Raw genomic sequence first — 12,500 nt, forward strand, 5'->3', positions numbered from 1 at the left:
AATGTTGAATCAGGGGGTTGTGTTCAGATGTTTAGGGGTCCAAGCACCGAGTGCTGAAGCAGGAGGGGTTCTGTTCAGATGTTTAGGGGTCCAAGCACCGAGTGCTGAAGCAGGAGGGGTTCTGTTCAGATGTTTAGGGGTCCAAGCACTGAGTGCAGGGTTTCTGCAGGGTTTAATCAGACAAATTTAAGACTTTTTAAGACCTTTTTATGACCATTATGATTTGAATTTATGACCTACACGAATTACGACAGAAACGGAATCCCGCGCTGTACTTGACCGGGTAACGTTAGTGACGGAGCCGAACAAAACTGACGGATCGCCTGCACCCTCTGCAGGCCTTTTACAACAACGATATGCTTTTCTGACTTTGCATGCGACTTCAAGGCTTTTATACCTAAACTAGACTCCAACGTCTTCTTACACAGAGTGCAATAGGCTTGATACCGATTGTTAGCGAGGGGCTTGATCCAGCTACTAAACGCACCGTCTTCGAGCCACAGATCGTTATAGGTACATTTTCCCATTGTGATAGTCAGGATGACGTTAATTAAACTAAACAGTGACTCAGTATGATACAGTATGTTCGGAGTTCGCGCAGGTTTCTGTGAAAGTCCTTCCGACAAGTCTGTATGCTGCCGCATGGACCTTGTAGTTCTGGAACGCTGTGATACCAGTGTGATACCACCCAGATTCCACATACAGAACTACAACAGGCCAAACAAATGAATGTCATTGCCGCATTTTGATCGAACAACAAATGAATGGACGACAGATCAATTTAAGACGTGGCTAAATGTTTTTTATGACCTTGTATGGAAAATCCGGACGTTTTTGTGTCTTTTTATGGCCTTAAATTCTTATTGTTACATTTATGACTTTTTATGACCCCGCGGAAACCCTGTGAGTGCTGAATCAAGGGAGTTCTGTTCAGATGTTTAGGGGCCAAGCACCGAGTGCTGAAGCAGGAGGGGTTCTGTTCAGATGTTTGGGGCCAAGCACCGAGTGCTGAAGCAGGAGGGGTTCTGTTCAGATGTTTAGGGGTCCAAGCACCGAGTGCTGAAGCAGGGGGAGTTCTGTTCAGATGTTTAGGGGTCCAAGCACCGAGTGCTGAAGCAGGGGGAGTTCTGTTCAGATGTTTAGGGGTCCAAGCACCGAGTGCTGAAGCAGGAGGGGTTCTGTTCAGATGTTTAGGGGTCCAAGCACTGAGTGCTGGAACTCAACTGAACAGGTTCACAGTTTCCTTTGTACTATATACACACAAGCGAGTCATGTCTGCTGACTTGCTAACAAGCTAGCATGCTAAAATGAGAGAACTTCATTCCCATCAGCTACCTGGTAAGTATGGAGGCGTTTGTGGAATAAAGGCCAAATTTCTGAGAAATTGCAAATATTTCATCAATGTAGCTTCATCCACCATCAAACCACAAGGTATTGTGGGTAAGTGCTCAAGAACTCAAAAAAAACACTTCAGAGCCTATCGTCAAGATGGTGGTGCAGGTTTTTGCACATGCTCTGAATTTGCAGAGGTGTTGCTCAGTGAAAAGTGGGTGGAGCTCGAGTTAGATTTCATCAGCTAATTGGTTCGGACATCACCACTATGCCGTCTACTGACTTGCACACACAAGATTAATTTACACAATATCACATGAGCGACGCTATCAGGTAGCTGCTATGCTAACGTTCGGTTCGGCAGCGCTAACGTTAGCTAAAATATAGTGTACACTTTGTGATTGGCTGAACAAATGTAATCTAAGCTCCGCCCTTACTGACCTACAGACTCTCAAATGTTCAATCGGAATCCGTCATCCTTCACTTACACGGCATTTCATACACAACGAAAAAGGGCTTTTATTACAGAAAAAAACAAACACTCGACCCCTCCCCCACAAATCAAATATGATTTTTATACAAGATTTAACGCCAATCTATGTATCCATTTTCTTTGCGCACCTACCGTTAGCAAACCAAACAGCCCTTGAAATGTCTGACCGACAATATTGCACTTCCAGAACCGTCAGGCTGTGGCCTACAACACACACACAGACAGACACAAGACACACAAGAGTAAGTGCTCTCACTTCCTCAGGAAAGACCACGAGACAGGTTGTGGGGGTGTGGCCTCCGTTTACATGCTAACGACACGCTAATAAAAACAGCCTCAAAAGACATAAATAATTAAAACATGCTCGTTAACAAGCGTGAGCAAAAAAGTACGGATTAAAAACATAAAATAGAACAAAAATCACAGGCTACACAACAGACCAAGGATGCAACACAAACAATGAGGAAAAAACATTTGCATTTTTAATCGCAGGACTAAACGGCACCAATCCGTGCGTCCAGGAAGATAGATGGAAGAAACATTCCTCCAAATAAAACAAAAATAAATAGGTTTCTCTCATTTGGTGTAAACGTCGCGTTTCTTTCCAGTGAAAGTTTTTTTTTTTTTAAAGGCAGCATGTGACCATAGTTTAATCGCCAAACATACAAATTAGCAAACTTGCACAAAACAATTGGCTGCCTGCAAACACACACACACGGGGTGCCAATACTTTAATCTTTAGTTTAAAAAAATAAAAAAATACAGCAAGGTTCTTTTTTTTCTTTTTTGAGTGCAAACTTCCAACCAACCAAATCGTAAGTTGTGCAATGTTTTTGTGCCGAGTGCGAGGACACCGCGGAGGACGACTTCAGCTAGCACTCTAACATAAGGGCACAAACAAAGCAGTCAGGAAGGGATTTGGGATTTGCCCCAAACTGGATCTGGAGGATTTAGCTTGGATCACAAGGAACTGTACGGACAAACAACAATGCGATTTAAAAAAAAAAACAAAACAAAAAAACAACAACATTACTGTGGGTAAATAAATAACTTTTTAAAATATAATAATAAAGTTAACATTTAATTGTTGTTTTCTAGCTCCGCCCACATGGTACCCTGGTAACGAGGGGATGCGTACTCATCACGTGTACTTGGGTCTCCGACGTGGTGGTGGAAACGGCGTCGACATGGAGGATTATGGGAAATTTGTATAGCAGGATGGATTACGACTGGTAAGGAATCGACCAATGAAAGGAGAGGAGGCGGGACTTGAGACGCTGTCTTTGAATCTGAGCAGGAAAACTAGCCGTGTTTCTAGCTACAACAGCTCTCTGAAAAAAACAAAAAGTAAAAAATACCGCATCACAACGATGTGCATTTCACCGCTTCATGATGAACACATTTCCGTGAACAGGAATCGACTGGTGGCACGTTAGCATGACGTTAAACAGCTAAGTGTGTTTCTAGCTACATGCATGGCTGTGTGCTAATTCACAGGTTTCTAAAAAGAGACCATTACATGTTCCTGGGCTATTACATGGTTTTGTATCAACGTAACCGGCTTTAAAACTCCGCCTCGTCGCCGTACACGAGTATTTCTGCGTCGACGTAGACGACGTCTGAGTATTTTATAAACTGCGTAAATACCATTAAAGCAACTCTTCTTTACTGGAAAGAAAACAAACAAACAAACAAACAACCAGTTGGGAGGAAAGTCACAGCACATGATGCTGAAGGTCCGGTTACAGCACAGCGAATCTTCTCCCTGGTTACGAACACGAACAAAACTAACCTACACGAGTAGTATTATAAGATGCAACACTACCTAACGCTGGAAAAACGTCATTGCAGATGCTACGGTCGTAATAAATAATAAGCTGAAAGGAATAAAAGAAAAAGCTGTCGAACAAAAGCCGAGAGGCCGCCGAGAGGCCGCCGAGAGGCCGCCGAGAGGCCGCCGAGAGGCCGCCGAGAGGCCGCCGAGAGGCCGCCGAGAGGCCGCCGAGAGGCCGCCGAGAGGCCGCCGAGAGGCCGCGTTCACACCTGTAGCGAGGTCGAGTACAAGTCGTTCGGTCGGCTTTGATTTGGAAATGAACAAGGAGGGAAGAGCAGGTGAGCCAACTAGGCATGTACTGAAATCACCACGTCACCATAGAGAGGTTTTACTCTGCCGTGATTTTACTTTAATGTCGCCCGAAAACGTTTAAATGCGTACGACTGATGACCAGCACATGCCTACAGCTCCTGTCAGTCTAGTACACTAGATAGTGCGCACTACAGAAAAGACGTCTGTGTTTAGTGTGTGTTACATGTTGAGTCGGCGGAGAACGAGACCCATGCTGGCCGCCGCCCGGGTGTGTCGCGTGCGCGTGGGGGTGAGGGGAGGTCCTGAAGTGTGTGAGCTTTTGAAGCGTGTTTGAATGGAGACGGTGGCAGCGGTGTGTGTGTCGGGGGGTTTGATGGGGTTCGGAGTTTCGGACTGAGACGGAGGGCTTTGGCCTGTGCACTCGGGATCCAAACCGTACCTATTCTCCACATCATCCTCATCCAACATGATCGGGGCGGGGCACACGTCCACCTCATCACCTACACACACATACACACACACACACACACACACACAGGAAGATTAGAAATAAAGATAAATAAAAACAGGAACATAGTGAAAAAGTGGAGAGAGAGAGTGACTGAGAGGGGAAAAGGGAAAGACGTTCACAAGTTATAGAACGACTCGACCCTCGTGACCATAATGACGTGAATGTGACACGTATCATTACTGTACCAGAGGACTGCTGGAACGTTCCAGTTCCCATCAGTGTGACGTCACTCAGCGGTTTGATCTTCTGCTCCAACTCGTCCGAGTCGCTGCTGTCCATTTCCTGATCGCTCGACAAACTCTCGCTATCCACCGTCGTCTTGGCAACCTTGTGGGGAAGACCTACGCTCCTCCTGACCTTCGACCCAGGATCTGCGACTTCTGCGACTAAAGAGGAGGATGAGGAAGACGAGGATGAAGACAAGGACCTCTCCTTAAGTTTCCGTTTGCGTGAAGTTCGGTCTTGACAGGGGGTCGTGGTTTTGACCAGGCCAAAGAGACACTGCTTTCTGACTTCCTGGTTTGTGTCGGCCCCGCCCCCGTCGCTGTCGACCCCACCCTCCTCTTCGCTGGTGGCCATTGCAGCGGTTGCGGTCTGCAGCAGCACAGCGGGCACCTCGTCCGAGTCGGAGTCTTCCTCCAGGTCGGCGTGCGTGGTGTCCGAGCGCCTTCGCCGTGGCGTCGTCTTGACACGAGGTGACCGCTTATTCTCCTCCGCCATCTCCATCTCGTCAACTTCGTCTTCTTCATCTTCGTCATCTGTGTTTTCCTGCTCCGTTGCTGCACCTACCTTCCCCTCACACTTCTCTTCCACCTTCACCTCGTCTTTTCCTTCCTTTCCAACAGCCCCTCCTTCCATCTTCTCCACCTTTTCCTTTTTCTCCTCCTCCTCCATTTGCTTATTTATCTCTACGATATCGGCAGCGTTCGCACCGGCGTCAGCGTTCGAGTCAGGATTAACGGACGACTCTAACGGGACCGGCGTCAGCTTCACCACCAGCTCCTTAGTGACACCGGAGCTTCTTGAAGCCCGAGGTTTCCGCTGCCGAGGTTTTGCACGCTGTCTCTGAGGTTCCCGTTTCCCGCCGTACAGCTCCCGATCCAGTGCTTCCTGTAAACGTAAACATAAGTTTATCAACAGTTAAATACACAACGACGTGGTCAATGAAAAATTCCAAAGCCAGTAATATCCACGTTACCTGCAGGGCGGCGTGTGCCTGGTGCAGGTCCTGCAGGATGGTGCGGAACATCATTAGTCTCCTCGCTCGGTCCACGTCCTCCTCCTCGCTCGCTTCCTCGTCCTTCTCGCTCTGCATGAAATCCACGAAGGAGCGGTTTAGTGACGTAGTCATATCCACCACGCGCTGCATGCGCTCGCACAGACCCCTCGAAGGCGCCGAGCTGAGCGTTCCTGTTCCACCGCGCCCACCCCTCTGCTTCCCACGGGATCCGCCCCCAACGCCGGTCCGTTTGCAGATCTTGTCCAGGTTCTGGAGCACCGAATCGCAGGCCAGCACCAAGTCCATAAGAGGCTCCGGGCTGCACACGTAACAGTACCACTTGCGCTCCTCCTCTAAGATGGCCGAAAGTTCCCGCCGCCCGAGGTTCCTCAGAACGCACTTCTTACAGAAGGCGTTGCTGCAGTAATCACAGCCAATCAGACTGCCTCCTTCCGCACACCACCTGCAGGAACAGCCAATCACAATGCAGTCACTTAGGTTGTGCAGTTAAACACAGCTTTTACGTTTATAACCCTTTGTATGTAGATGTGGTCAGTTCCTACCTGCACTGCTCATCCATCCCCTCTGCATCTTTACTGATGTCATCACTCATGTAGTACTTAAAACAGGACTAAGGAAAAAACAACACAAATTTCCATCAGTATTATGAGGTGTTCTACAACTCATCCCACACACACACACACACACACACACACACACACACACACACACACCTTGCAGATGAGCACTTTAAGTGCAGGGTGCTGGTAGACAGAGTCTCTCTGGAAATGGTTCACCTGCTGACCGCAGGCCGTACAGTTCACTCGCTCGATGTCAGAGCCTCCTAATCTCACACACACACACACACACACACACACACACACACATTGAGACTAGTGCACACTAAAGAGTTCAAAAAGAGAACTGAATTAATCTCAGTAACCTGGTGTAATTTAATCTACATACAGTCTCAGACTCCGTCACTGATCAGATCTCACACAGGATTTACAGGAGATTTCTGAAATATCATCATATTTGTACAAAGTGGAAAAGTGGGCGGAGCCTGCAGTAATTAGGCAAAGCCGTTGGGATAAACCCCTCCCCTGAGGAGACTTTCACTTTTTATTTATTTATGGTGAAGACAGAGTACAAACCAGTAGAACAGACACTTTATACACACGCATGAGAACTAACAGGTCAAAAAAGACAGAAGAGAGAAAAGAACACAGTCGGCATCACCGTACGTTTTCTCACCTCTCCGTTTGTCTGAGAAGTCTTTGTTCTGTTTCACTCGTTTGCTACGAAATTCTGGACCTCTGAACTCGTCCCGGACTTCATTAGCTACTGGCTCTGGCAACACAAACACCGTACCTGCAACAGAGAGAGAGAGGGAGAGAGAGAGAGAGAGAGAGGGAGAGAGAAATAGAGACAGAGAGAGAGACAGACAGAGAGAAAGAAAGAGAAAGAGAGACGGACAGAGAGACAGACAGAGACACAGAGGGACAGAGACACAGAGAGACAGAGACACAGAGGGACAGAGACACAGAGACACAGAGACACAGAGGGACAGAGACACAGAGGGACAGAGACACAGAGGGACAGAGAGAGAGAAAGAGAGAGTGTTACCGTGACTAGTTTTATAGTCTCTCACATTATTCGATATTGAGTTAAATTTAGCCCCATTTCATTAATTTTTTAAATTTTATCATTAATTTAGTTTCATAAAAAATAGATGAGACTTATAAGGTCATATAATATGATGGGTTTTACTGATTTAAGACTTAAAACAGTGGGTTTTGTGTGTGTGTGTGTGTGTGTGTGTGTGTGTGTGTGTGTGGATGAGGAGGCATCATTTTTAAATAATCAGCTCTCTGGAGCCCCGCCCCCTCCGCTCTCTGGAGCCCCGCCCCCTCCGCTCTCTGGAGCCCCGCCCCCTCCGCTCTCTGGAGCCCAGTGCTCGGCCCCCTGTCTGGTGATACAGAGTCCTAGAGTACACACCTTTAGGCAGGCAGGTCGTGTCTGGGTCACTGGAGTTGACAGATAAGACGTCTTCTGTTCCGCTCTCAGAGGAAGCGTCAGATTCGTTCAGGCCGCTGTGCTTCGTCACCACCAACGGCTTCCTGGATTTTAGACAAAAGGCCAAGTGTGTTTAGTGAACGCTCGATAAACTACTGTGTAACGTCCATCATTCACTTAGAAATAAACAGAACCAACCTTCTGGAACGAGCTGCAGAGGACTTCGCCTCTGAGGAGATGCCTGGCTGCATGCACTAAAATAAACACACACACGCTGTCAAGTCAGTATCGTTGCTCACTGGGTTTAATCTAAAAATAAATAAATAAATAAATAAATAAAAGCTCACAATTTAAAGACGAATAATAAACTGAAACCTAATACAATATTTTGCTGTGGTTAAAATATTCAAGTAAACTAAGATCTAAATTAGGACATTTTTTATTTACCTCTTCAGCAGCTCGTGATTCAGCTTGTTGCTGCTCTATAAACTCTTTGGCCATCGCACCTGAGACAGGGACGAGCAGTAAAACCCAGAGTTTACACTGATACACACTTTAGGTCCTAACAATCCTTTATTTATTCACAGCATGACAACAGAGTGACTTTTAGAAGCAACGACCAAGCCATCAATTCCTATTTATACCTATTAAAGGTCTAAAACACTCACCGCTCCAGTGCCCAGGTAAGCTGTGTTCACTGCCCTGCTCCAGAAATGTGTGAAGCTTATTGATCAGGAGGCCCAGTTTACCCCCACTGCCTCTGCTGCTGCCCCCCGCCATGGGTTCGAGCCTATAATAAACGTTACAGAAGAACGATAAACATTACAAAGAACACAAACACACCGGACTTTAGTGCTCATGATTAGAATCCAGTCATACAGATAGATACATATCCTCATCTAGTAAATAGTAAAAACTATGACTAAAGAAAGCAGGAGCAATGTTTAATTCCCAAATGATTGTGTGAGTGTCCATGATGACACGGTGATCATACACTAAACTTGGGTTCGAGGAAACTTCTCGATGGTCCGAGGCGACGACGTTTCACAGCAGGAGCTCAGAAACTCCAAGCGTACGGGCGGAGCGAGCGGCACGGCTCGTTACCGATCGGCCACATACACAAACGACACCAGTCCACTTCACTTCCACTGTACGCTCCATGAGAAGGGTTTTAGTTACGTAGTCTAATAGCAGTCCATTAATCCTGTTAGCTGACGGCTGAAGGGCGACGGGCTAATTTACATATCATGCATAATCGTGAATAATTAAGAATCACAGATAATGTTTGTCAGATAAACTTTATAGCTCATGTTGTGCTGTTTAAAATAAATAAATAAATACTTCATATCCTAATTAATCTGTTTTATATAATATTTATCACCAGTGTGTTTGATTAATGTGCTACCATTAAGCAGGACACGCCCTCTTGTGGGCGGGGCACGTAAATTCTAGAGAGCATCTTATTGGACAAATTCAAGACTCGTACATGATGATATAAGAAATATTATAAATATAGAAGACAAATATATATAGAGAGAGATTTTAAATACATGTTTGCAAGCGTCATATGAATGTCTGTTACGCTGAAGTTCACACACGAAACTTTAATGACATTTTATTTAACTGTAAAAGAAAGAAAACTCTCATAGCTCTTAATATACATTACTTTAAATAAAATAAATAAATAAAACATTCGACGTCCAAATACTTTCTCTTAATAATAAAATGTTGGATTATTTTTCCGCAGATATTTATAATTCTTCTTCGTGTTGAAGTAAAATTCGGATCAACTCTTACACAGGTTCAGTGTTTACCTTCAGTTAGCTTACAAGCTAACGCTAACCTTTCTGTGTGAAAATATTCTTTGTGTATAAAGAAGCTAACGCTAACGCTAAGGTTGGTGCGACGAGTAAAACGTCAACTAAAACTACAGTAAAGACGATCAAAATAAACACAAAAGTGGTGCAGTGAGATTCGCTGTTTTACTTTCCTTCTGAAGTCGCCTTGTTTTTCACATATTTACTAGCTTAGGCTAACGGCTATGCTAAGCTATGCTAGTTATGCTAAGCTAAGCTAAGCTAAGCTAGCTAGCTCTCCATAGACACCCTATTCATTTGGGTTAGCCAGTTAGGTTGTTAGCTAGTTAGCCAGTTTAGCTAACGTAAACTCCTCCTCTTACCTGAGCACCTCGGCGGACATCCTGCGCCTACACACAGTCGACTGTGTTTAAATACACAACAGAATCGTAACCATCCGCTTGTATCACACCGCGATATAAACAACGAACACAGCTACAACACGCAAACCTGTTCCCTTGTTTATTTCACGTACACTGCGCCATCTTGCCGGCTATGTTTTGCGCGCGGCGCATTAAAATGGCGACCAGATTTCGACGTGCCGTTGTCACTTCGTCACTTCCTTTGTGCGCTTAATAATAATAATAATAATAATAATAATAATATAATAATAAAAGATGACTAACTCATCTGTTTTAAAGTCTACCGATCTTTTACAAAACACACACAAAGACAACGTTGTTAAAACCCGTTATTGACGCCACAAGAAGGTGCTGCTGCTACTTCAGCATCACAGAGTTAATGTGTAACCAGACCATGTAGGATTGAGTTATAAAGGCCAACAGGTTCATTCTACATTAACTAAAACCCTCAAATGATTTAGGTTGTTTTTTTATTGACATGTTCTTTATTATGAGTATATATATCCCTAGCTAGTACATTTTCGAACACTTCCAATATGGGGTCAGTCAGCATTGGGCTTGTTTACGTGGGTAAAGAACATATTACAGTATTTTAGCTACCGCACATGACGTACATACGTACAGTCTTACAAACGTGCAGTATATACGGAAGGGAGGAAGTAAAAATGTCGGCTCCGTTAGGATATGAATCGAAGCAGTTTTACGTCTGAGTTACTTCTCGTCTTTAGAGTTCGGTTCGGCTGTGGTCCGTGTGTATGTTTCGGGTTGTGTCTGTACATCTGTATGTGTATGTGCAGAAACACCGGCGTGTTCTCCTTCCACCTCGTTGTCCGACAGCAGCCCGAGTCCCGTGTGACAAAGCTGCCTCTCGAGTGCTGTGATTCGTTGTTTGAGATGGCGCTGAGTGCTCGTGAACTCCCCTAATAAGCGAGCGAATCGTGTCTGCAGGATATCCAGAGATGCATCTAAGCGCTCCACTCTCTCTTCTGTGTCTATGACGCCTAGCCCTCCAGCTGCTACGCTCTCATCCAGGAGGCCCTGCTTTCTTAGGATTTCCCTTCCACGCTCTTCCAGAACCTTCTGAGCATCTGGATATTCTATTACAGCCTCCATTAGGTCGTCTTTTGAAAGGCAGAATAGGTCAGAGTAGCCGATGCTACGTATGTTAGCCGTACGCCGGTTGCCCATCTTGCTACCTTGAATGTTGAGGATGCTAATTTCTCCAAAACACCCGCCAGCAGTTAGCAATGCAAATTGTGTGACGCCATCGTCCGCCACCACAGCTAGCTGTCCCTCCTTAATAATGTACATTTCCTTCCCGATATCACCTTTCCTGCAGATGTAGTCCCCAGGACTGTACACTTGGGGACTCAGTTTCAGGACAAGTTCTACTAAAAGTCCGGCTTCACAGTCCTGAAAAATGCGGACTTTCTTCAGTGTTTCTAGGTGGACATTGATAGCAATTTCGGCCCTCAGCTTATCTGGAAGATTCTTCAGCACCTCCTGTTCATTCACAGCTTTTTTGTTAGTCCAGAGATAGTCGAACCACTTGATGACGCGCGTCTCGAGGGTGCGGTTGACCTTGCGGAAGTGCATGTAGTGCTTGATGGCATCGATGCGTGCCTGGAACTCAGCCCTTGTAGCATTCATGTTGGCAATCATGGAACCTACGTTACCTACGATGGTGGCGAAGATCAGCACACCTACCAAGAAGTCAAAAACTACAAAGACAAACTCCTCATCCTTCACTGGAGGGGGCATTTCTCCGATGGTGGTTAGTGTTAGTGTGGACCAGTAGAAGCAGTAGACATAGCAGAACATTAGTGTTTCGTTCACTTTGGAATACACCCAGGTATCTGAGTTGAGCCCCAGGGCCTTAGAAATGGCATAATAGATGCATGCGTTCCAGTGGATGATGACCAGGATGTAGAGGACGAGATTACAGATGCGAAAGGCGTTGGGGTAGTTGGTGCGTGTCTCTGTGCGATCGAAGAACTCGAACATGCGCGAGAAGCGGAGCAGGCGGTTGAAGCGAAGTTGGGGTATGTACCCCGTGGCGAAGAAGAGCAGTTCTGTGGGCAGGATCGACAGAACGTCCAGTTTAAACTGCAGAGTGTGAATGTAGTTGTCTCTCAACTTGGCCAAGTCCTTCACCAGCAGACCTTGCTCGAGGTATCCTGTGGAGGAAATAAGATGCTAATTGTTTTCCTCAATTTTTCTCCCTGATTTGATTTTGGACAATTCCCACCCACCAGTCAGCTCTCTCACAGATATGGACAGCTTCTGATCGGGGAGGGTGAAGGCTAAAGCTACGTTCACACATACAGTCGCTGTACTACGAAGTCGCCAGTAGGTGCTCTTACTGCTGGTTGCCATTGTAATAACGTTTAGCAGCAGATGGAGCAACTAGCATTCCAAATCAGTTTTCTCATATCTTATTATCCTGTTATTTTATTACTGTTTGTCTTCTGCTTCACCTCTAGAATATTTGGATGAAATACAGAAATGCTATGATAAGTAAGCAAATAATAACAACACAGTACAATACAAAACATCAATAAGTGGTACACGGGCAAATGGTCTTGTACCTGTCCTCAATCGCATGCAGGTGTCCAGTATGTAAAT

General features: G+C 45.6%; 2 protein-coding genes across 2 annotated transcripts in view; both read right to left on the bottom strand.

The window, feature by feature from the left end:
- LOC132841090 (transcriptional regulator ATRX-like) overlaps window positions 1-10,043 on the bottom strand; it is a 26,391-nt gene extending 16,348 nt beyond the window's left edge. The window contains exons 1-11 of the mRNA XM_060863276.1: window positions 9,837-10,043; window positions 8,326-8,447; window positions 8,105-8,163; window positions 7,856-7,911; window positions 7,640-7,761; window positions 6,896-7,012; window positions 6,376-6,485; window positions 6,205-6,272; window positions 5,621-6,104; window positions 4,608-5,532; window positions 4,351-4,411 (exon numbers count right to left, since the gene is read on the bottom strand). Of these exons, the coding sequence (XP_060719259.1) occupies window positions 4,351-4,411; window positions 4,608-5,532; window positions 5,621-6,104; window positions 6,205-6,272; window positions 6,376-6,485; window positions 6,896-7,012; window positions 7,640-7,761; window positions 7,856-7,911; window positions 8,105-8,163; window positions 8,326-8,447; window positions 9,837-9,856 (2,144 nt within the window). The 5' untranslated portion in view covers window positions 9,857-10,043. The remainder of the gene's footprint in view (window positions 1-4,350; window positions 4,412-4,607; window positions 5,533-5,620; window positions 6,105-6,204; window positions 6,273-6,375; window positions 6,486-6,895; window positions 7,013-7,639; window positions 7,762-7,855; window positions 7,912-8,104; window positions 8,164-8,325; window positions 8,448-9,836) is intronic.
- Window positions 10,044-10,448: 405 nt separating this feature from the next.
- Window positions 10,449-12,500, bottom strand: part of cnga2b (cyclic nucleotide gated channel subunit alpha 2b) — a 5,922-nt gene continuing 3,870 nt past the window's right edge. Inside the window, exons 6-7 of the mRNA XM_060863154.1 lie at window positions 12,464-12,500; window positions 10,449-12,052 (exon numbers count right to left, since the gene is read on the bottom strand). The exon at window positions 12,464-12,500 is cut by the window's right edge and continues 70 nt beyond it. Of these exons, the coding sequence (XP_060719137.1) occupies window positions 10,587-12,052; window positions 12,464-12,500 (1,503 nt within the window). The 3' untranslated portion in view covers window positions 10,449-10,586. The remainder of the gene's footprint in view (window positions 12,053-12,463) is intronic.

Source organism: Tachysurus vachellii, chromosome 26 (genome assembly GCF_030014155.1).
Source record: "Tachysurus vachellii isolate PV-2020 chromosome 26, HZAU_Pvac_v1, whole genome shotgun sequence".
In the NCBI taxonomy this organism is placed as follows: domain Eukaryota; kingdom Metazoa; phylum Chordata; class Actinopteri; order Siluriformes; family Bagridae; genus Tachysurus; species Tachysurus vachellii.